At 51.9% G+C, this 22,494-nt stretch overlaps 8 protein-coding genes across 8 annotated transcripts; 5 read left to right on the top strand and 3 right to left on the bottom strand.

Moving 5' to 3' along the window:
* Positions 1-341: 341 nt before the first annotated feature.
* On the bottom strand, positions 342-2,421 carry N7532_010799 (vezatin family protein; the record flags this gene model as incomplete). The annotated part of the gene is made up of 5 exons (XM_056623290.1): positions 342-997; positions 1,064-1,515; positions 1,570-2,051; positions 2,118-2,314; positions 2,373-2,421. 5 exons carry the CDS (start codon positions 2,419-2,421, stop codon positions 342-344), a joined length of 1,836 nt encoding a protein of 611 aa, XP_056470706.1.
* Positions 2,422-3,536: 1,115 nt separating this feature from the next.
* Positions 3,537-6,651, top strand: sha1 (putative calmodulin-binding protein Sha1; the record flags this gene model as incomplete). Its single annotated transcript, XM_056623291.1, has 2 exons — positions 3,537-6,225; positions 6,281-6,651. The coding sequence occupies 2 exons, from the start codon at positions 3,537-3,539 to the stop codon at positions 6,649-6,651; spliced, it is 3,060 nt and encodes a 1,019-aa protein (XP_056470707.1).
* Positions 6,652-9,113: 2,462 nt separating this feature from the next.
* N7532_010801 (uncharacterized protein) lies at positions 9,114-9,395 on the top strand (the record flags this gene model as incomplete). Its single annotated transcript, XM_056623292.1, has 2 exons — positions 9,114-9,254; positions 9,324-9,395. 2 exons carry the CDS (start codon positions 9,114-9,116, stop codon positions 9,393-9,395), a joined length of 213 nt encoding a protein of 70 aa, XP_056470708.1.
* Positions 9,396-9,835: 440 nt separating this feature from the next.
* On the bottom strand, positions 9,836-10,090 carry N7532_010802 (uncharacterized protein; the record flags this gene model as incomplete). The annotated part of the gene is made up of 1 exon (XM_056623293.1): positions 9,836-10,090. The coding sequence occupies one exon, from the start codon at positions 10,088-10,090 to the stop codon at positions 9,836-9,838; it is 255 nt and encodes an 84-aa protein (XP_056470709.1).
* A 3,426-nt stretch (positions 10,091-13,516) lies between these two features.
* N7532_010803 (uncharacterized protein) lies at positions 13,517-14,011 on the bottom strand (the record flags this gene model as incomplete). The annotated part of the gene is made up of 1 exon (XM_056623294.1): positions 13,517-14,011. The coding sequence occupies one exon, from the start codon at positions 14,009-14,011 to the stop codon at positions 13,517-13,519; it is 495 nt and encodes a 164-aa protein (XP_056470710.1).
* Positions 14,012-16,343: 2,332 nt separating this feature from the next.
* On the top strand, positions 16,344-16,538 carry N7532_010804 (uncharacterized protein; the record flags this gene model as incomplete). The annotated part of the gene is made up of 1 exon (XM_056623295.1): positions 16,344-16,538. The coding sequence occupies one exon, from the start codon at positions 16,344-16,346 to the stop codon at positions 16,536-16,538; it is 195 nt and encodes a 64-aa protein (XP_056470711.1).
* A 1,850-nt stretch (positions 16,539-18,388) lies between these two features.
* On the top strand, positions 18,389-20,588 carry N7532_010805 (DUF2457 domain-containing protein; the record flags this gene model as incomplete). Its single annotated transcript, XM_056623296.1, has 2 exons — positions 18,389-20,238; positions 20,276-20,588. 2 exons carry the CDS (start codon positions 18,389-18,391, stop codon positions 20,586-20,588), a joined length of 2,163 nt encoding a protein of 720 aa, XP_056470712.1.
* A 699-nt stretch (positions 20,589-21,287) lies between these two features.
* On the top strand, positions 21,288-22,414 carry sar1 (Arf family GTPase SAR1; the record flags this gene model as incomplete). The annotated part of the gene is made up of 4 exons (XM_056623297.1): positions 21,288-21,306; positions 21,567-21,670; positions 21,890-21,995; positions 22,074-22,414. 4 exons carry the CDS (start codon positions 21,288-21,290, stop codon positions 22,412-22,414), a joined length of 570 nt encoding a protein of 189 aa, XP_056470713.1.
* Positions 22,415-22,494: the final 80 nt, after the last annotated feature.

Consider the following 22,494-nt stretch of genomic DNA (forward strand, 5'->3'; position numbering starts at 1 on the left):
CCTGGGCGTTTATTTACAACCGGCTCCATCGCCACAGCAAATTCATGACTGAGCAATTGCCGCCGAGCACTCAGGCTTTTTGCTCTGCACGGCTGTTTGTAGTAGTAGTCATGGAAAGAACATTCAAATATATGACACAGGTAATCAAAAAGGAAAGACAAGAAAAGAAAATTGAATGAATCGAATCCCTGAAAACACCGCGTGCGCCGCATCCTTCTATGGTCATTAGGGGTATCATTACAGTTCCAACCAGTGGTTGTCCGCAAGCCACGTATTTGGCCGTGGGGTGAAAGAAAGGAGAACAAGACACGCAGCACCTCGAGCAGATAGCCAGCGTCCACTCAAATGCTTGTCACGCGCTTGGAGGAATTGTTTTTGGGTCGTTGCTTAATCACCATTTCCAATTCTTTGAGCATGTTGGTGCTGGCGTCCGCTTTTTCTCTGGCGGATGCTTGCCTAACACGTTCCTCCCGGACACGAGCCAAACGCTCATCCCGTGTCAATGACGCTCTCTTGTTCCTCGAGGCGGGAAGCACAACGGCTTCAAAGATCTCTTCATCGTCAAAACTGTGTAACAGGTCTGGGCGGACATCGCCGTTCAAGGCTTTAAGAGCGTCGGTGGGGCTACCTTCCACCGCCGTAGTGCCACCAAGGCTAGGAGTGGGAGACACTGGCAGCACGGTGCTGGAAGGTCGTGACTGGTCCGTTGCGCTAAGACGTTCCTGGCTATTGATTATAGCAGCTTTGCTTGATTCCCATTCCTGAAGAAGACCCCGAAGATCATTTCCGATCGTTTCATATTGGGCAAGTAGGATGGAATCAAAGTCACTGGGATCGGTCCGCTCCATGTTGGCATTAGTCTCCTCGCATATAATGTGCATCTTCGCATGCAAGGCACGGACGCCCTGGGACAAGGAGTTGAATCGCCGAAATTGAGATCGCATGTTCTCCTTGCTTGGAGAAACCGAAGGCAATGGGGATGGAGGAATGGAATCCCCTACGAAGATCAGCTCAAGTTCTGATGGACAGTCAAAGGGAAATGAAAGGGGGCAAAGAAACTCACGATCCTCTTCGTTAAGAATGTTGGTCATCTTTGTCATGTTGGAGCCGGTGGCGGCAGCAAGCTCGCGCATCTCCTCCACAGCGAAACTCCATCTTCTGACATCGGAACCGCCCCCATCGGCGCTGAGTGCAAGCAGACAGCATAGAACACTCTTTCTCATTGTATAGAGCTTTCCAAAAAGATCTCGCAAGGAACGCAAGGAATATTGATCATCTCCATTTCGACGCGACAGGCTTGCCTCAATCATTTCGAGGTCGTCGAGTCCAATATCGTAAATATCGTAGTATTTAGCCAGGTTGACATCGTCAGTGAGCGGGCGAAGGGTATTTTGAGACTGGATATAACGTTCGAGCATCGACCAGAAGCATTCCGATACAGCTCTGCGCAGTCTCAGGCAGCGTCGAGTTTGAACTTGATCTTCCAGGCGACTGATTGGTGGCAGGGGGGTGCTTCTAGAGAAGGCAGTCAATATCTGTCCTGGCACTTCACTGACACAGAGGACTTACATTCTATAGCCTCTGGACACAAGCTCCACCTCCTGGATGAATACCACAGAGGCCGACGCGGCCGAGTCAAATCCCTGAGCGTTTCCAACGAAAGTGCCAGCGGCCTCCACGGCCTGGTGCCTCATGAACTTCAGCCACTGTCTTTTCGCAAATGCGTAGAAGATGACCCCAAGCACTGGCACGAAGATCAACAAAACTCCCAATCGCCTCGGGTTGATTTCTGAACCTGTTTTCGATCGACCCCAGTGTAACAACCATACCACTGAGAAGGAGGTGACGGCAGTAACAACTGCACCCTGCAAACCGAAGGTTGTAGATAGGGAAGGAAGCTCTGAGGGCTGGGACGCGGACGCAACATCGGCGGCCGAGGTGTAGGATGGTGCACTATGCTCGTTCAACAGCTGGGAAGCGACAATGACGTATCCAAATTGCTCCAAAAATCTCTCGTTATCTCCTCGTCCGATCCGGGCATTCAATGCGGACTAGAACGAAAATCCATTAGTGTTATGGGCGACGACAGCTGCGAGACAAACCAGGAGGGGTCGTACCGAGCAAGCGTTGTAGACTTTGTCAATAACCACTCCCTGGGGCGTGTTCTTCAGGTTCAGTGGTTTTGGCAGCTTGTTACGAACACGGTCCTGGAATCGTGAAGCTCCTCGCGGGGCAAAATTGGTGAAAGCAGTTTCGCGTTCATTCTCGTTGTGCGTCTCCTCCACTGGCCAGCTCTCGTCGTTCTCTCCCTCCGCTGGACGCGGCACAAGTCAACATTTGCGATCTTTGATGGCCCGGGACATGTCACGAACCTTGGAGGTAATCGGCCAGCGGCGAATCTTCATAGACGAGAGACTCCATGGTCGAGAATCATTCCGGGACGAAGCGAGGAATGCGGCGGAGGGTGGAGGGCGCGTGAGCGTAACGGAGATTGGGGGATGCGGAACAAGGTCGGGAAGGCAAGGCGCGTGCCTACTGGCACATCTTAAGACGACCAGCACTCTCCAGTCACAGAGAAAGCCGAGTTGAGGTCATAGGCGGGCTGAAACGGACAAGGAACTTGAGAAACAAACGACCGGCCACGTTGAACATCTGGGGAAAGGAGAGGTCACGAGAGTTTAATTTAGGGCAGAGGCCCCACTCACCTCCTTTTCGCGATGTCGTGGTTGGCTTCTGATTGCAACTCGACGGGAATATTCAGCCGTTTGATTGGTAGACACTACATCGAATCCTGCTCCTTGACCACAGTCTAATGTTATGATCAACTGAGGCTGTCTTGCAGGAGGGGAGACGGTTGGTGCTGTACCTGCGTTGGAGTCCACGGCCAGCTGCGGATGTACTGCAAGTTGCGCACTGCCCGGTGGATCCTCGGAACGTTGGTTATCACACCATAGAGACTACAATTATACGGAGTAATGCTTCCGGTATTTTGCTTATGCACTAGTATGGATCTCCGCGAGCCCCCTGAGACCCCTAAGGGAATTAGTCTGTGCCTGAAGGGACTCCATAATGACCGATGACGGGATGAAGGTCTCCCCTGATGACTAACTAACTCTTTCCTGCCTGTTTAGTCAGGCAGAATAAACATTATCATCACGTGATGTTTGCCCCGCAATCATTAGATAAGCGTAGTTGCCCTAGACAACGCGGCTATCAACAGACATGGCCTAGATTAGGCAGGCACGACACGCGAGGAAAGCGCGCGGTGGGCGAACGACGTGCCGCTCGTGTCCATTCCGCACTTTGGGTTTTGATGTCATCTTCTCCTCTTGCTGAAATTCGCATCCAGGACACTCACCCGTCTCACCGCTTCTCCTCCGGTCAACATCCTGCAAGGGTCAATGATCATAGCACCTCAACGACATCTTCGCTAAGGTCCTGATTTAGGGTACCAAGCTTTCAAGGTACACGACCTGACCGATGTCCTCATAGGCTTCCCCACTTCCACAAGTCGTGCCCTTGGGTATCCCAACACCATGTCTGGACTACTCGAGGAGGCTTTCACCCCGTGTCCGTCGAGGTCGAGATCCTCCGGCTTCGGCGATACCAGTGGCAGTGAGACATTCGACAGTTTCATGGACGACTCGGTCTGTGAAGCTACAGACCAGATTGATTTCACCACCGAAATCCGCGCCCCAGTCTTAACCGGAGCTCGTCCTCGACGGGCCAACCGAACTGGCTCTACTTTTCATATCCATGACGATCCAATCGAAAACCGAATCGGCCCAGTTGAGAAACGCAGAAGGCCAAACAGCCTGGCAAAACCACAATCCGATCGCAAATCATCTCTCCTTGCCCAGCCAGCTCTGCGCTTCCGCCCTAAAGTCAATTTCGCCCAAAGCCCGCCGACCCGCCCTGTGAAACAAGATATCGAACCCCAGCCGAAGCTGCAACGACGTGATAAGACAGCCAGCGAAGGAAATACCAAACAGCACGATGACAAGCGCGCAAGCAAGGCGAACAATGACGACGGATTGAAGAGGAACGTCCGGCGTGACACCGTGTACATTCCTCCGGATGATACCACGGTAGCCAGCGTTTTCATGGGGCTATTTAGCCCGCTCAAGAAGCAGAGAGGGAACATCCTGCCCAACGCGACTGAGGATACTCAAGTCAACACACTGGAGTCCCAGATTGCAAAGCGCCAGGCTCGAAAGTCAATGGCGGCATCTGCTCGGAGAGCGCCTTTGCAGCCGAGCGCAAAGATTGCGCAGGAGACTGCATCAAGATGCGATATTCCTGGCAAAAATGGCGGCAAAGAGAATGTCCCCCCTGGGACATTGTTCGACGACGGAAAGAAGCAGAAGGCTCAATCTAATTTTCCGATGAAATCCAAGTCCACCAACGCTGTTTCGGCGCCCAACCCAATTCGTCGTACCACTGTCCAACAACCCATGGCCCAAAAGACAACATCGAACCGAAGCGCCCTTGGAGAGAAAAACGGCAATTCTAAGACCCCACTGTCTACTTCCGTCCGAGAAACAAATACTCTCGCTAAACCAAAAGGGCAAACTCTTCAGAAGAGCTCGGCATCGCTCAATGCCCGAGCATCTGCTCTGTCAGGTGGCCTTGGCGGCAGCAGATCAACTCACCTCTCCCGAATGGGGAATGCCTCGTCCAAACGGAAGGATCTGAATCTCGAATACCCTGTGTTGACGGAGAATACCGCTAAGCCTGCTTTGTATGAGGAAAATTGGCTATCACATCAGGAGACCGTTATTACACAATTGGTCAACGCGTTGCTTGAATGCACAAATGGTGATTCTATTCCTCGCGACCCAAATCCTCTCCGACTTGAGTTGCTCGAACTGTACCATACCGAGTACTTCGCTCGGCTTCACCAACGCCTCCAGGCGTCACTCTCATGCGGAACATTGAGCATTCCAAAGGACCTTATTTCCCGCCACAATCGCCTGCGACAAGATGTTGGTCTACGGCGACGATTCCTTGACATTTGGATTCAATCTTACGATCTCCGCGCTTTGGTGCCTGCTGTGGAAACAGTCGTCGGCCGACAGGTCTCCAACGACCCAGGCTTCCTCGATCTTGGCAGTGATGGCTCCGTTGCGTACGAGCCAAATAGAGTGGTCATCAGGAAGCTGGAAGGATTCCTGGAGGCATTTATCCTTCGCAATGAGGATATCGATCAGACTCTTCCCTGTTCCAGGGATATTCCGAAAGAGATGCAGGCGAGAGCTTATCGTCGAACCGTCCTCCGGAGCATCCTGTTGGTTGTCCTCTTGGATGAGGCAAGACAGTGCCGCGGGACAAGCCTTCCCCGGCAGCTCTTTGTGCCTTCATCTCCTTTCAAGTCTTCCGTTGAAGTGCTTCAATCTCTTGCCCGCGTGTTGCTACCCTCCTGTGGAGACATGGCTAAGCCTTTAAGTCATATCGGCTGCTGTCTGTCTTACAAACAGCACCAGTTGCAGGAGTACAGTTACCAAATGGACAACTTGGCAGTCGATCTGAGAGATGGAGTACGGCTGACGAGAATCGTCGAGATTCTCTTCTTTACCTCAGAGCATGTGCGATCTGATGCGGAAGACCAAATGGAAGTCACGCTGTACAACGGAGATGCGTTATCGCTACTTGGTGACGAGACAGATCTCCCCCTGTCGAAACATCTGAAATTCCCATGCATCAGTCGAGCTGCAAAACTCTACAATGTTCAGATTGCTCTCTCTGCCTTGAGCTCCATTCAAAATTTCGGCTTGGTCGTGCGCGATACTAGACCTGAAGACATCGTGGATGGCTACCGTGAGAAGACCATTGCCCTCCTCTGGGCATTGGTTAGTAACTGGGGTCTGGCCGGCCTGATCGATTGGGATGATGCCCGCAAGGAAATCACACGACTCAAGAAGAAAGCTTTCCTGCAGCTTGGGCCCGACAAATGCCACCAGTCGTGGCTTGCTGATAGCGAGCCAAATGACAACGATGAGTATGCTCGGGTTCTGCGCCAGTGGGCTTCCATCTTGGCAGCATTGAAGGGACTGCACATCGCCAACATGACTACCAGTTTTGCCAATGGAAAAGTCTACGAAAGCATTATCAACGAATATGAGCCTTACATCATCGGAAATACGGCCCAACACAGCACTTTGGGTAATAGACAGCTCATGTCTCTAGAATCGCGTCTGCGTCTGCTCGGTTGCAGCTCTCAATTTGGTAAGTTCAATGAAACTCAGCCTGAGAATACCGGGCGCATATTAATGACTTGTAGCACAACTTGTTTCACCAAAAGCGTCGTCTTCGCATATTCTCGATGGCCACTTTACTCTTGGGGTCCTTGCCTTCCTTTGTTCTCGATTACTGTCTGCCTCAAAGCATGCCCGGGCGGCTACGGTTTTGCAGCGTACCTGGCGAGCCCATCTTGTCAAGCGTGATGCCATCCGCCGCGCCATTGCGCAGGATCTTGCTGCTAATTGTGCCGCTGTCGTTCAAACGAGAAACGAAATTCTTTGGGCGAAAGAGGTCATTACTCGTTGGTGGAGAAATGTCAAAGCTCACAGGCAATACGCCGATACAGTCCGATATCCACCTCGACACAAGACCGGCGACCAAAGCCGTGGAGCCGTTACGCGTTGGCTCTGATTTGACTATTCCATCGGACCATACCTGTCCTTGGTACCTACATACTGCACTGCAGATACAGTGGTATTCTTATGATAAAGCGTTGGAGTTAGTTTCATTCCTTGACTTTTCAAGCTATGGGCACTATCTTTTCCCTTCACACTTCATGTCATGACTTTTTTGGCGTTCAGATCCTCAAGTCTGTGGTGCTTTTTCTTTTTCTGTTACATGTTGAAATACCCTCTTTTGTTTCTCTTATCTGGCGTTCCTTCCCCGCAATGGATACTCCGAGTCGTTCATAAAATCCCCCAAGTACCTAGAGTGGATTGTCGTCTGATATCCATCTTTGCACTTCAATCTCTTTAGTATGAACATTACAGCTCTCCTGCCTCTGCTTTTGTCTTGACCTTTACCTCGTTCTTTTATGTTTCCGATTTCAGGACCCTCACGCTTTCGATTTGCGGCCAATGAAAAAAAAAAAAAAAAAAAAAAAAAAGGCACAAATTAGAGCACTTCTGTAAAGTCGTAGACCAGAGGCTAAGGATATGGATTCAATGGGCTATCCTTAGTCTCACGGCTTTGACACGCCAAAATTTTCATGGGTTTCCATGTAGGCCATATAGCGTCTCTTGAATGGTAGTTCACCGTGAAGACGGGAGAATCGAGGAAACCTCGGAGCTTTTGTTTTAAAAAATGACAAGTAGTTAAAACTATACAATTAGAGACTAAGTATTGTGAGAGGCATGGCTTTCAGCAGCTTCGCGGATTGTCAGAATTAAGTGGTGCGTGGATATTTTGAATGATTGTTTTGGAGTCTTGGAATGAGCCTTCCGGTATTTCTTGAAATTGCTTGCTGCCCGACAATGGAGTCTTGGCGCGGTCTACATACGGCGTTACTTTGAGCCAGGGCCGCGTTTCAAAGGCTCACATGATGTCAGTCTGGATAAAATAATTTTTCGATTGTAATGGGAAACAATATACGATGATCCAGCGAGCTGGATCGACCACCTTGGCCATGTAACCGATGGATCTACTAGTGCTCGGATAGAATACCAAGCCGCTCGACAAAGCTGTTTCAGCGATTTCTAATGGAATGCGTACTTTCCCTAATGTCCATATTCTGGGCCTAAAAAAGATCCTTTTCTCTGGTGTGGTGGATTGCTACAATCTAATTCGATGCTTCACAGGATTATGAGATTCTTCTCAAGGAATTTATATTACTGTACAAAGATGCAAGTTTTGCATAGAATCGTTTGGTATAAGTCAAAACCACACCATGATATATAGCGCATAAGGCAATAATTCAAAAGTCAATACAACAGATCATGATAGGAAGCACAGCAATTCTGATTCATATGAGCACATGGCCTTCAAATCCGTTTATGAAAAGGGTCCAAGTTTCATCAATTTAGACAAAGGGTATACATACGGGACCACCGGGGCCTCCAGGACCACCGAAACCTCTATGAGGACCTCCAAATCCAGAGCCACCATGAGGACCGCCGAATTCAGGGCGTCCGGGTCCGCCAGGGCCCATGTGTCCAGGTTCGCCGAATCTAGGTCCGCCCGGTCCTTCGGGGCCTCCAGGGGGCCTCTGAGGCCTGGTTGGTGGTGATGATGGTGGTGAGGATCGCCTGGAGGAGGTCCCCCGGTCCGCCGGAAGGTCCTCCAGGGCCAGGTGGGTGGTGGTGGTGATGGTGTGAGAAGAGACCCATTTTGAATGTAGGTTATATGAGTTGAGAATTGAGTATGCTCCCGGGAATCAACTGCCACTCGCGACTCTTAAGTACTAGCTCTCTGGATGATCTTCGGGACTCGGGTGTCCACTACATAGCTAATCAACGTGGCTTTGCTTGCCGCGGCCTTTTAGAACACGCTCCACGGTGGCGTGGTCAATCATACTGGGGGAGTGCCAAGAGTCTCCTAAGCTTGTTAGAACGAGTGGAATATTCGGTTGCCTAAGTCGGTCGGACTATTGCTGGGAGTGCAGGACGAAAAGTGAACAATGGCGGCGTCGGGCTATATGTTTTGCCTGGCAACTTTAGCTATCGTCGATCCCCAATTTAGGTTTGCCACCACGTTTTTTGGGGTTCCCGCTCCAACGTTGCCAATGTCTTGCCCTGCGGAGTCGCGACAAACTCGAAAGACCTCAGTCGCAATCCAGATCGATGTTCGGATCTCAGGCGACGTCCACGCAAGCAATTTCCAAGCGGCGAATCCTGCACAGCCCTACCCGCTGCTTAAGGCTAACGACGGACCCACTCCGAACAGAGCGTGGCACCGATTGACGCGTCCCAGGAACACTTGCGCAGAGTTGGATAGCACCAACCTTAGGCTGAATTATTGAATGTTGGCTACAAATGCGTAAATGCCGAATCTATCTATCGCGAAGGCAGGTGCAGTGAGGTGATCATATATACTTATAGGGTCTTCCTGCTTTGCCTTTATTTTTTAATTAACTATAAGTTGATTCTCTATACATCATGTTCGAGGCAATCAAGAACTGGTTCGCGCCGGCCCAAGAGCCCGTTGCCGAGAGCAAGTGGGACGCCAATACTATGACTTTGCAACAGCCAAACAGTCCTGCCACCCCCGAGATGAACCAGACCCTCACAGAGCAGCCAGTATGAATCCCCGTTCACGCCTTCTAGCTCTAAGTTCAGCGAAGCAGTAGATTTTAACTGTATTTATAGGGATCTGCTCAATCAATGGATGTTCAAATGCGCGGTGGCGGTGCGGGTGAGGGCATCTGCAGTGGAATGTGAGTATATTGAACCACACGCCAAGCCAAGGTTGACTCTGTTTCTAACATTTCCTCGCTCAGCTGCGCTGGCCTCTGCTGCTTCGAGTGCTGTGAGTGCTGTGAGTGCTGCTGTGGGGATTGCTCTGGAGATGATAGTCCCCTTGGTCCCCCGGCCCTGGCGGACCTCCAGGTTGGTAAAGGGAATGAATACCATCGTGTTCTTTTGCACAGATATGCTCAGTCTGACGCCTTTGGAAATTCCTCAATTATTTTATTTTATCACCGTATATTCCCCTTCAATGCATTATAGCGCCTTCGCTTCGCTAGACTTATTTGACCATGGCGTCCCTTGCAAAACATGGGAAAGTCCCAGCCCAATAGACTCCAGGGCAGCAAAAACTTCCTGGCACCATTGATATTTATCATCAAACCCGTTCCTATGGAAGAATTGAGCAGCCATGGCTACCGGGAAAAGTAGATTGTGGCCACCCAGTATGTGCATGTCCGGTTGTATGAAGTAGCCACACCGCAGCAAATCTGATCAGCGTAGAACTCGGCATTTTTCATGTGAATATCAAACCCGTTCTCAGGGTTTGCTTCGCTAGATTGACGAAGCTTCTCGTGGGGCAAGTCTCCATATTGAGAGAAACTTCCCTGGAGGATTTCTGGTCCGAAGGAGACAGAGTAGATGATCAGTTGCGCAGCCCAGTATAGCATATGTGCTTCGGCGATCTCAACGGCGGAAAAGTTGTATCGGTTGGGATATAAAACTCTGCTATTCTTGCAGCCTTGGCCTTGTCTGGCGTACTGGTGACTAGTTTATCACCAAACAAAGATCGTAATCGCCGGTACCATAATTCGGTCTCTCTTTCCAGCTTCCAGCAGGTATTCTTCAGCCGTTGAACATCATTTTGGGAGGATGTCTGTCCAACAAGCTCAACTAGTTTCGTACATCGCATCAGGGTATCGAAAATTTCGTCAGTGGGATCAATTTCCTCTCCAAGCGGAGGTGTAATTGCCACATGGGGCAGGATGCAAGCGCTGATTTAGATTTTCTCGATCGCTTGAAATATCTAGAAGTAATACAATGTCGGCAATTGCAAGATACCTTGGCTATTTCGGTTAATCGTCTCACTCAACATTTGACAGTTTGAGGTGTCGCAGTAACAGCTTGGACAGCTCATCCCTCTCAAGATCATGATGGTGTAGAGCGAGGACGGCATTAGCGCTTTACATGTGTGCCATCCATCCGGAAAACCCCGATGTAGAATTAAGGACCTGCCTTTGTAAGATTCCTCAATTGTTTCAGTAGAGAGCCTGGAGGAACTCACTTCGTATAGTTGGAATATGACATTAGCACAAAGCATCCCCTGGACCGGGAGGGTGGAGCGAGGTATTAAATGTAGAAATATTTGAATTGCTTGGTTATAAAGCCTGAATCCATTTCTCGTCAAGTGATCATCGTGGAACAATTTCCCCACAAAGACAGATGCGAGCGCCGAAATAGCTCTATCGAGTAGTTGGCTCTTTTGGCCATTCATCAACGATGGGAATGATTCGATGAGATTCGATGACTTTTGACATCGGAAAGAGACCTGGCCGGGCGATGAATTTGGGATATAGGAGTCAATGAATAATGAGAACAGCCAAGACCGAATTTGGGCATTGACATTAATGACGGATATAGTCGAAGCCTCATCAGGGGGCGGCTGGGGCCGGTTCAATTGAATATTGGGCTTCTTGCGAATTTCCAGAATGTGCTGATGACCAGCCGGCTCGGCATATGTGTGAATGAATTTGGGTGCTCGGTCATAGCCCTGGCATTGATGTCCGCCCGCAGACATATCGCACATTCGGGGCGTTGAAGATCGCACTAAATACACAAGTCAGCCTCCCACTCCGAAGGATTCCCGGTGCTTGAGCTCATACACCTTCACTCTACGCTTTTTGCATGTATTACGCCCCGGTGATCTCCAGGGGGCTCCGGGCATCCTGATGGCGTCCTTCTCCGTTGATGGAGTTCATTGAGCAATGAACCTGGCAGTAGATAGAATGAAGTTTCAGGTTATCAAGACCATAGTTAAGGTGGCATTTAGCATCGAAATTGGCACCATGTTTGATCAAGGCTCTCGTTCTGTATTACGTGAGCAAATGCATGGTAGGGGTGTGATCTGAGACAAAAGGACCGTGGAAGCATCAATCTCCAGACTCATGCTATATTCGGAGCCTAGTCTGATCTGTATATGCGATAGGCCGCCCAAGAAGCATTGTGATAGTCTTGTTGGCTCGGTGCAGTTGTCACCTAGTACTACAACCCTGGAAGTTTGTGGACAATTAACCCGGGACCTCAACAATGTATCGAGCACATAAGAACATTGGCGACGGAAATATGAATTACATTGATCTATCAATTCCCAGCCTTTTTTTGGAAGGTTACCAGAATAATCAGATTCGACGTCACCGTAGTATCGAGTATCGAGCAATAATACAGTAAACATACGTCAAAGCCACCATGACGTAGTTGCGTTTCAGGACGATCCCAGCCCTAAAAGGCATCCCAAGAAACGAAAATAGATAACCAGCCCCCTGCTATTCATCAGTCCAATACAGCGGTGTCGCTGTAGATGATGAAACAGCTTCACTTATCCCTTCATGTGACATCACTGATGATGCGGCTGGCTGAGTCGTAATCCCTGCAGACAATAACATTTGTAACCCCATCAACGCCAGACCGCTGGATCGGTGCCCTGCACACTTTACGAGACTCGGCGGCCTAAACCCAGATGAATACTCGGACAGATGTCATCCGGGCGCTGGATGAGTAATATAATTCGGCCCGGGATGTTATTGTGCTGGGCATCTGTACCCTATTCGAAGTAAGATGTACGTTGGTACCCTACCTGTACAGTAATTGTTTATCGACAATCCTATCTTTCGCCCGGCACTTTATTCAGCCCTGGGAAAGTAGAGAATATCAGTGGAGCCACTAGTAGGATCAACCATATTGATGCTCCAAAAGAAGAGGACGGAATAAGGTGGCACACCCCCATGTCCCTCGTCTCGTGGCGGCGCCGCTACGTGTTTCTTCCCCGGTTGATTGGAAAGATATCACACCTCTGTTTCACTTTCCTCTATCGAGACCTCTTTCATCATAGTCCACCTCGATGGAATCCAACTCCAGGAATTGCTCGAGAGATCGCAAGCCATGCCGTCAGCGTGCATGCGTGGGACGGGAGGGGAGGGGATGGGAAGAGAGGGGAATGACCTTTGCTCTGCTGGGTGGTATTGAGCTGGCGCGTGAACTCTATGAAGAGCGTTCGAGTAGCAGAAAGAGAACTCCAGGGTTAGCCGATGCGCGTAGCTCGGTCAGTTGCGAAGAGCGATAAATGACACTACAATATGACTACAAACTTGGGGCATGAGGGCCGGGGCTCTGTACAGTGAGGAGTGTATGTGGTTTGTGCTGGGGAAAGGCGGTCTTGTCATTGACAAGGAGGTCTCGCACGGGTGTGGCCCGATGACCGCTTGCGCTGGCCAACCACATTGCAATGCACGTGTCGATCGTGACTAACAGTCGGAGAATCAAAATTCGTGATGTCGGCTGCTGAGTTGCGGAGGAAAGATTCGGAATTGTCGCCCTAGTCGGCGGGATAATATTGCGTTGTGGTGGTGCATGGCGGGAAGGGCGATAGGCAGCCGTGATGCGACACCCATGGTCATGGTCTTGTAATTTCCTAAAAGGAAGCTAGGGCCTGATAGAGTAAGCGTTCGCCCATGCGATTCGATCCCTGCAGCACAATCGCAGGTGGCTGAGATCAACGTGAGCCTCATTGGGTGCGGGCCCGAGGCTTATGCCCGCCTCGATTCTATATTTGTTTTGCTTGTTTGTTGGGTATGAAGAGCTGCATGGCATTCGATGCTGCCTGTGGTGATCTCTGTATAGTAAATCCAGTGTAATGCGTGCACCTAAATGTGAAATGTACGGCACAATGCAATCCGCGATGCAGGGGACGAGGCGCAGCATTGCTTCAGGCTTGGCGATGAGCTGTCGTGAATATCACATCTGCCTGCGCTCATTGCAGATTGCAGATTACCATAGACAGGTGTGTACCAAGAGGAGAGACCGGTTCAATCCGGACCGAATCACCAGTTAAGACAACAATTCGACAGGAGGTCGTACTGCCCTAACTTCCAGCGTGCAGTGGTAGCGTGCAGCGTCGCCCGGTACGACGGCTTGGCAGCCTCAATAGATCGCACGCCCGCCAAGACTCCTTCCTGTGCACCTGCTGGGGTCCATGATCGACCATGATCGACCTTGGCGCAGTTTGCAATTGCCCCAGGCCGCCGTGCTGTACGAATCGCTCCTGGTCCTGCCCCTATCGACGAGTGATCGCGCTTGGCGCCGAGGGCTCCGCGCAGAACGAGATGGTCTTCTGAAACTTTCTGCTGTTCCGGCCAAGATCGCGCGAAAAGGGGTGCGACGAGATCTCCATTCCAATCTGGGGTAATAGTGGACCGATAGTCTGTTTCTCGTTCCCCATTTTTCTCCACGATGGGGTCTGTATCGCGGCGTATCTCCCTTGTTTTTGGGATGGAGTCACGGTGCCCGTCGGAAGTCGTGAGTTGCACCGGGCGCATTGCGTATTCTGAAGAGCGCGATGCCCAGGGCTTGGCAGTCTGGAATATCAGACGTCCTTGCCAAGCCTCGCGGATTGGAGTCCAGCCCGTGTGTCTCCTGGCGAGGTGCACTGCCGTGGTGTCTGATGATCGACCCCTAGTCTGCGAGCGGGTGCGAGAAGGTGCACGGGAATGTTTCGGGGAGCGATGATGATTCTTGGCGGCCGATAAGGTCGGATGTCCGTATGCGCCTGCCTATCCCTCCCTCGGTCTGGAGTATAGGTGGAATGGAAGTCGGTCTCGTAAGTTCGTATGTAGTTCATTAGTGCCTCGACTTGTCGATCCGCGGGGATCTATAGACAGCCGCAGCTATTTTCGGAATGCTTCATTGCACATTGTACTCCACCAATGTCCATCTTGGGAGAAACTGAGCTGGTCCAACGCAGTCATTCGGCCGGAATGGCATCGCAAGGACCAAAAAGCCGAGGAGTCAAGTCAGCGCATGGTACTTGGGCGCATTCCGTGAGCTGGAGATATTCCGGCATTGCCAACGGGGCCCAATTGATCGGGCTTGGCGAGTCCGCATGCCATTGCGTGAAACTGTGGTACTAGTCAGCGGAAGCGATAAGGATATGTAGTGATCTCGTGAGCGATTCAAGGCGCTGCTGCAATGTGGCAGTCATGGTGATACACGGTTCATTGCCGATGCCATGCATGACGTACACTGTACTCGTGCTGGAGGAGGTACCTGACTGTGTACCTGACTCGTAGAGGTACAATGAATCAGCGCAGCGATCGCAATTGATACTGTCATTCCGCACTGTCAATCGACCTTCGATAAGAAGAATATTCTTGGTGCCGGCTGCAAAACCACTTCAACTGTGGACTTGACCCAATATTAGGGAGCTGTCAACAATGCAATTCGTATTCGGCGAGGCACATTAGCAACGAACCCTGGCCATTCGTCGCAGTGGAGCAACGGTTAAAATGCCTCATAGTCAGCCCGCGGCGGCAGCAGCAGCCACGCCAACGCCTGCACGCCTGCACGCTACTGCGCCGTCCATCCCGCTCGTCCGCGTTGGGGAATTCGCAGCCGCTCCACTTCCCCCGGTTGTGCTCCGGTCAGCACTTTTGCCCTTTCAGCGCCCTCTCCATGCCCATTGTTGCGGCGCTCCACCTGCACAGTTCACACCTTATTGCATCCTTGGGGTTAGTGTGGGCGCGAAATTCCCCGCTGAGGAGCCCGTAAAGCACTTCCCGTCTGGTGCCACGAGCGCAACGCTATACTAGCTCTGTCGCGTTCATTCCGATGTTTCGCGATAATTGCCTATTTATCCCGTGCCGTCGAGTCCCCTCAAAGGGTTTGGAGAAGGGCTCCGTGAGGGGTCAGCTTGGCCGGGCTGTATACATTCTAGTACCGAGGTCGCGAGGTACTACATACAGTAGAGAGTATATGTATGTAGTTACGTATCTTGTACAGAATGTACGAGAAAGACGGGATTAAATCGGATTCATCCTGGGGAATACAGACACCGTCGATGTACATATTTGTACATTGTACATCCACAGGGGCAACAAGGCGCTCGCCCGTGGAGCTGATTGAATCTCAGCGGTTACTCGTGCTGGAGCCGTCTCAAATTAAGATCAAGATGCTTCCTCCGGAGGGGGCGATCGCCCGACTCTACCATTATGCACACTGGCCCTCCCTCCATCACAAGAAACTTTTTACTTGTTTGGTAGCCGGAGATATTCTCCACACAAACAGGACGTCGCGCAGGTGTATGCGAGGAAAATACCTCGATACCACCGGCATATATCCAGCTGCACCGCCGTTCGATGGCCACCAAGCTTCGCCCCGTTTTCCAGATCAATCGCGGTGACCGATTTGTGTAGAACCCCCCATCATCCACTGAGAGAGTTGGGGGCGACAAGGGCCATGCCTGCTCGCGCAGATGTAGTGTAGGCGGGGATCTCCTCGTAATCACGAAGCTTGTCACGATCTAAACGCCTCTGCGGTGGTGGTCGTGTGGGTGGGAGACCATAGCACGATCGTAGTTTGATCCAGGGTTTGTCCCTCGAGGTCGGTTTGGATCCCTGGTTCTGCCGTGCCGCAAGCTGTCGCGCCCTATAGATGTAGACGACGAAGAACCGAGATTTTGATCGCGGCTGACCGCTCCTCCTGCCTCCCACGCCGTGTGGGCATCTTCTGGCGGGGTTAGGTCATTCTACGAGGCATTAATGCTTCCCTTTTCGCCTGGTACTATGTGCCTAGTACTAGCAGTACGTTGGATGGCTTTCTTAATGTATTGCCCATGGTTGGCTCCGCTGGAAGTCTTGCTGTTTCGACTCCATCATGGCTGCTGCCCAAACGGTGGAGTCGAAGTTGAAGCAATACACGTTTCACCGCAGATTGGAGGTGGTAGAATGCTCGTCTGCCGTCCACGCGACTGCCTGTTCCGATGCGCGCTTCGCCTCGAGTATGACGAAGGATACTGGGTACTGGAAGTGTGGTATCAAACTCGCAGCGTCTGAACAATCCCCGAGTTGAGCTGTCACGCCGAGAATAGAAACAAGGCTCAGACACTTGGCGCGATTAAACAGTGCTGCCTTTGTCGTCTTGGCATGCTGAAGGTATGCATTGGGGATCAATGATGGGGGTGTATACCAAGACCGATCGACCGGCTAGGAGGAGAGCTTTCTGTGGGGGGCAAGATGATGTGTTCGGTGCGGTGCAGTTGTACACAAACCGTCTTGGACTCCACTCGGAGAGGCCTGACCTGCGATACCCCAATACCTCAGAGACCGTAACTTACGTCAGAGGTGTCCGCATCGAGGAGCAAGGGCAGCACGACCATTGAAGACCAAGCATTCTGTATGTACGATACAGTAGTCGGAAGAGAGCTTGAAGCTAGTCAGACTACGAGGAGCGGTATGGAATCGGAGTCCGGATTACTGCTGAGAGTATACAGTAATTGGTGCCAAGCTCTCAGTGAAACAAATTGTGAAGCGCGCAGAGCGCGTTTATGTTTATCGGTTTCTTGAGCCCTTGCCCTAGTCAGCGTGGTATGGAGTCGTCGACGCCCCCAAGGGCCCAGTAGCATCAAGTACCAGTACAAGCCGGTCACTACGCTCGGTAGGGTTCGTTTCCAGGCTAAATGAGGGTTCAGGCACAGGCACCGCTTTGGGCGATACACGGTACCGTACACGCTTGTTACCGCCGATTGGTGTCGTGGGCGGCCTCAAAGCTCCTGTTCTGACGTGGGATGACGGTATCGTTACGAAGCCGCATTCGGCTGCCGTCCGCTGTCCGCCTTGGCTGGGAACAGTGGTCCAGCAGGTGCCACCAGCTGAACATACTCGAGGTCAGCGCAGAAATAGGAGCATGACAGTTTGAAAACAAAGAAAATCATCCGCCACTCCCTTCCAAAACAACCAGCACAATGGGGGAACTGAAAATAGCATAGTAATCATAGTAGTAATCAAATCAAAGAGTACGGTAAATTACCGACCGGTTGGGGACGGGCGGCCCTGAAGCGGTTAGACAGCACAAAATGCCTCATAGTCGGCGACAGCCACCAACTCGACACACAATGGTCATCACTCTCCACCGCAAAACGAAATGAAAATGAAACCCTGTCTTTGTCGCACGGATCGAAGACGAGGCAAAGCGTAAAAGGAAAGCGATCAAGTACAGACGATGAGAACTACATGTACACGTACAAACTGAAACGAAGAATGCCCAAAAATAAAAAGATCGAAAATTCCCTATGAGGCGCAGGAACCATTATTCCCCGTACTGTAAGCTGCATCCCTGGTGGGGCTCGAAGAAGCGTGGAAGGGAAGGGGAGGTTGTGGCGACCAAAAAAAAAAAAAAAAAAGTAAAAAAAAGGGAAAATTCAACGCGCTAAACCCAAGCCGACCGTGCCGTCCTGCCGCGTATCGTCACTTCCCCCTCCTCCCCCAAAGCCCGTCCTATACTTCCCTCGCCGCAGACTATTCTTCCCTTAAACTCCACTCTTCGTCCACCTCCCTTTTCCACCTTTTCTACCTGACAACTCCGTCACTTCATCTTTTCTTCTATTCATTTCACAGCCACCCACTTACCTTCTTGGCGTCAAGCCTAGAGGTACCCCGTTCCTACCGCCCCGGCGCTCATCATTGAGTTGCCCATTCTGCGTTTTACCACTATTCATCTTGGCGGCTCTCTCCATCGTCAAACGACTTTTCCAGGTCCCTGCGCCCCTTAAATCATGCGCTGGATATCTTGACAAGCGTCCTTTGCGGGACTTTGTTCTGACCGTTGGGTCGATCGACCAATTTCGTGATTGGTATCGAGTGCAACCGTTTCGACCATCGCCACCCGACGCTCACGTTTCGTGACGCTTTTGCAACGGAAACATGGCTCAATCCCGTGGTGACAATCGAACCTTTTCGTTCAATAACCTCTTGAAGATGCTGCTTTCACCTGGATCGTCGGCCCGGCCGACCCACGACGAGGCCGACCTCGGCGAGGACCTCGATGAGCCCCCCGAACAACATATCCTCCACGCGAAACCCATTCACCCCGAAGATGGCAGGATATTCGCCCGGCCCACGATGAGTGAGCGCCAGGAGTCCTTGCTTACACGCGCCCTGAAGAGCAGCCCCGAAATGTCACCTACCGAACCTCAAACGCCACCTCACGACTCTACCTACACCTATCGCTCCTACCCTCACAGCAACATCAGCGGCATTTCGACGGCCGAGCTGACGAGTGATGGCGGCCAGACCAGCCCGTCTTTGTCAAACACCCCGAGCCCGCCACTTCCCTCGCAGATGATGGCCAACAAAAAGGAAACCGCACCCAAAGTCAAGGTCGTCAACCCCAGTGAGACCACCGTGGAGGCAAACCTGGGACGCAAGCGCTGCATCAGCTTTGCCTGTGGCCGGAAAACCGACCAGACACCTCAGCAGAAGCCTGCTGCGCCACCCGCTCCGGCTCCTAAGGAATCTGAAGAACCTACTCCTGAACCTCCCAAGCGCCAAACTACCCTTACCTTTGTCTGCCCGGGGCGTCAGACAAAGACTCAGACCCCCAACATTCAAAGAGAACACTCTCCGGCTCATAAACTCGCTTTCCGGTCCCGATGCCGCGGTTCCCCTGCCCCCATCTCTCGCAAGACCTCGCCACCTGCTGAGAGCTCCAAAGCACTGGAAGTGCCTACCGCATCGACCACGACTAGCTCCAAGGCAGTTCCTACCAGTGGATTGGGGAAATTTGAGGAATCCGAAGCGACTCGATTCCACGAGTTTGCTAGTTCCCTGGACGAGGACGACGAATGGGTGAACAGAGCTACGGACTACAAGGAGAAGATTACTATGAATGACTGCATGAAGAAGGAGATTGCTATTCGCAAGTTGGGCGAAGAGGCAGAGGAGGAAGCGGAAGATGAGGACGATGATGACTTGGACATCGCTGATGATGACTCAACGGTTCACGACTTTTCGGATGACGATGGAAACGAGTCGGATAACGAGGCTGGCTTCGCTGACTCGGATGAGAGTGATGATGATGGCGACTATGAGTTTTGGGCTCCGTCTGCCGCCGCCTCTGACTCAAACGTCCCCTCGATCGAGGTGTTCCCCACCACGATGGAGCGACGTGCATCCAATACTTCCCTCGACTCCATGACCGACGATAACCAGAAATGGCTGCCCGCGCCCGTGCAGAGATCCGCCGGACGTCGGAGCTCCTCCTCCAAGCCCAAGCCGATCAAGATGCGCCCAGGTACACCGAACTTGCCCGACAGCACCGATTTTGTCTGTGGTACTTTGGATGAGGACCGTCCTCTCGAAGCTGCTTACAAATCCTGCATGGAACAACGACGTCTCTCGAAGCAAGTCCTCATACCGCAAGACATCGACCCCAGCTTCCCGACCAGTGACCCCGAGGACAACGGTGATCTCGAGGACATTTCGGAAAGTGCCTTGGATAGCGTCGTGTTGGAGCCCACTCGTGGTCGGACCGATGACCCAACTCACAAGACTTCGCCGCGACACTCCCCCAAGCGCATCATGTCTCCGCCGCCGCCGTCTCGTCGGCATGGACGCACCTCCCCCAAGCGTCTCAAGTCCCCACCTCCTCGCATTCGGGCCAAGTCGCCCTCACCGGAGAAGTGGAACTTGACCGAGGACATGCCTGTGGTCGACTCTCCTCGTGGTGTCAACATTAGTCACTTGGTTCAGCGCCAGCCCCTGGTCCGCACCAAGTCCCTCCCCCCGCACTCCCAACCCCTTCTTCACTAGCTTGGAACGGACTGGTCGTTGGCAGGGTATTTCTACCCTCACCGAGTCTCCGGAGCGTGAGCAGTCGCGTACCCGCGAGTTACTGCATACCCGCGGCCCAATCGATATTGTCGAGGGCCTTGAAAAGAAGCGTCAGAAGCGCAAAGAAAAGTTCTGGCGCCAACATTGCCGCAAAGCTGCCAAAGAGCAGATGGTGCGACGGCCGATTCCCGGCAAGGGAGCCGAACGGATGAAGGAGCTTGGCCTCGAAGTTGCTGAGAGGTGCAGAGCTTACGGCGTCGGTCAAGACGCCCAGCTCGTCCTATCTGTTTGAGCTCCCGACCTCAAAAAAAGAGGTACCTTCTACCCACACCCCTTCTTCTTCCCCTCTAAATACGAATACCCTTATGTTGTACATATCTACTTCTTTACCCTTTCTACCCGCTTGGTCTGGATCCGAGTGCCCTTCGCTATTACATACTTAACCAACTTTGTCATCCTTTGCTGGTATTCCCTTACACTTTCTCGCTCTTTCTTGCTTGCTTTTAATCTCCTTGGGGGAACTCTGTCTTTTGCATATATTTCCTACCGGGCATGTTTTTGTTCTCTGAGGAGGCTACTTTCTCTTAAGTTTTGCATGGTTGCGGTGCATATACCCCTTTATCTGAATTTGCTGCATTGTGGATAAATGGAAAGAATGGGTTGGTCTAGTCATGATACTAGAATACACTGTTGAGCAATATCTTGATTGAACAGTAGAACCCTGATTATCCTACTGTAGAGCCACCTTGGGTCAGTACTTATGTGTATTCATGTGCTTTGATACATTTGACCGAAGATTCGTCGGGTCCGCCACCGCTGATCCTTGATGCCTCAGGCACCGACCCTCAATCCCGAAAACAACATCCAGCCTGTCTTCTCGCCTCTCCTCCGCTTCATCCATCACCGTCGCCGCCTTCACGTCCCTACCGAATCCCTCGACACGTCTGTCGTCCGAACTCTCCCGCTGGCCCTCTAGCTCCTCACTATCGCCATGTGGATCATCAACTGGTGTAAGTGCCCCGACTCACACCCAACCATACTCTGCCCGTTTCTCCGTCCGCGCCGTGACCGAGGAAGTCCGCTGGAAGAAAGCCGCCCATCTAACGGAGGTTACGATACGACCCTATCATGCGAAGGCGAAGGGGCGGATATTCTGCAGACTGCCGTGCAACCCCGACCTGGTCCAATGCCGCGACTTCTGGGCCTGTGACTTCTGGAGGCGGAGTGGTCGCTTTGCTTTCTGTTCGGCTCACTGATTTGTTTGGGATAGTTTACGATGTTCTGGCTTCGCTTGGCCTTTTGAACAAGCACGCTAAGCTCCTTTTCCTCGGCTTGGATAACGCTGGCAAGACCACCCTGCTGCACATGTTGAAGGTGAGTTCCGAGATTGAGCGCGGATCGTTCCTCGGATGAGGCATGAGTGGTATCATCCAGCACTTGAAGGGGGAATCTTTATGATGAACCTGGCGTTTGAACGAAACTGGCTGGGCGGGATTTGTGGATACTACTTCCAGTGTTGGGATCATACGGCGCTCTGCCCGCCGCGGGACGAGATATACGATGGCATGATGGCTAACGATTGCATTCCTTCAGAACGACCGTGTTGCCGTCCTCTCGCCTACCGCCCACCCAACCTCCGAGGAACTGGCTATCGGTAACAACCGCTTCACCACCTTCGACCTAGGTGGTCACCAGCAAGGTGAGTTGACTCGATCCCCTACCCGATCCCCCACCTGATCCAGATCAGCCCAACTAACGTTATCTTGTCTGTGTCTAGCGCGCCGCCTCTGGAAGGATTACTTCCCCGAAGTCAGCGGTATCGTCTTTCTGGTCGACGCCAAGGACTACGAGCGTTTCCCCGAGTCCAAGGCCGAGCTGGACGCCCTTCTCGCCATGGAGGATCTCGCCAAGGTCCCCTTCCTTGTCCTCGGTAACAAGATCGACCACCCTGACGCCGTCAGTGAGGATGAGCTCCGCCACCAGCTCGGTCTGTACCAGACCACTGGCAAGGGCAAGGTCCCCCTTGAGGGCATCCGGCCCATTGAGCTCTTCATGTGCAGTGTCGTCATGAGACAGGGTTACGGCGAGGGTATCCGCTGGCTGTCGCAATACGTCTAAGTCTCTCTTTGAGAAGGATTAGACAGTATACGATACCAATGACAACTTTCGGTTGTTCAATACCCTTTTTCATTTCCACT

Source organism: Penicillium argentinense (assembly GCF_028826775.1).
Source record: "Penicillium argentinense strain IBT 30761 chromosome Unknown utg000010l_segment0_segment0, whole genome shotgun sequence".
Classification (NCBI taxonomy): Eukaryota; Fungi; Ascomycota; class Eurotiomycetes; order Eurotiales; family Aspergillaceae; genus Penicillium; species Penicillium argentinense.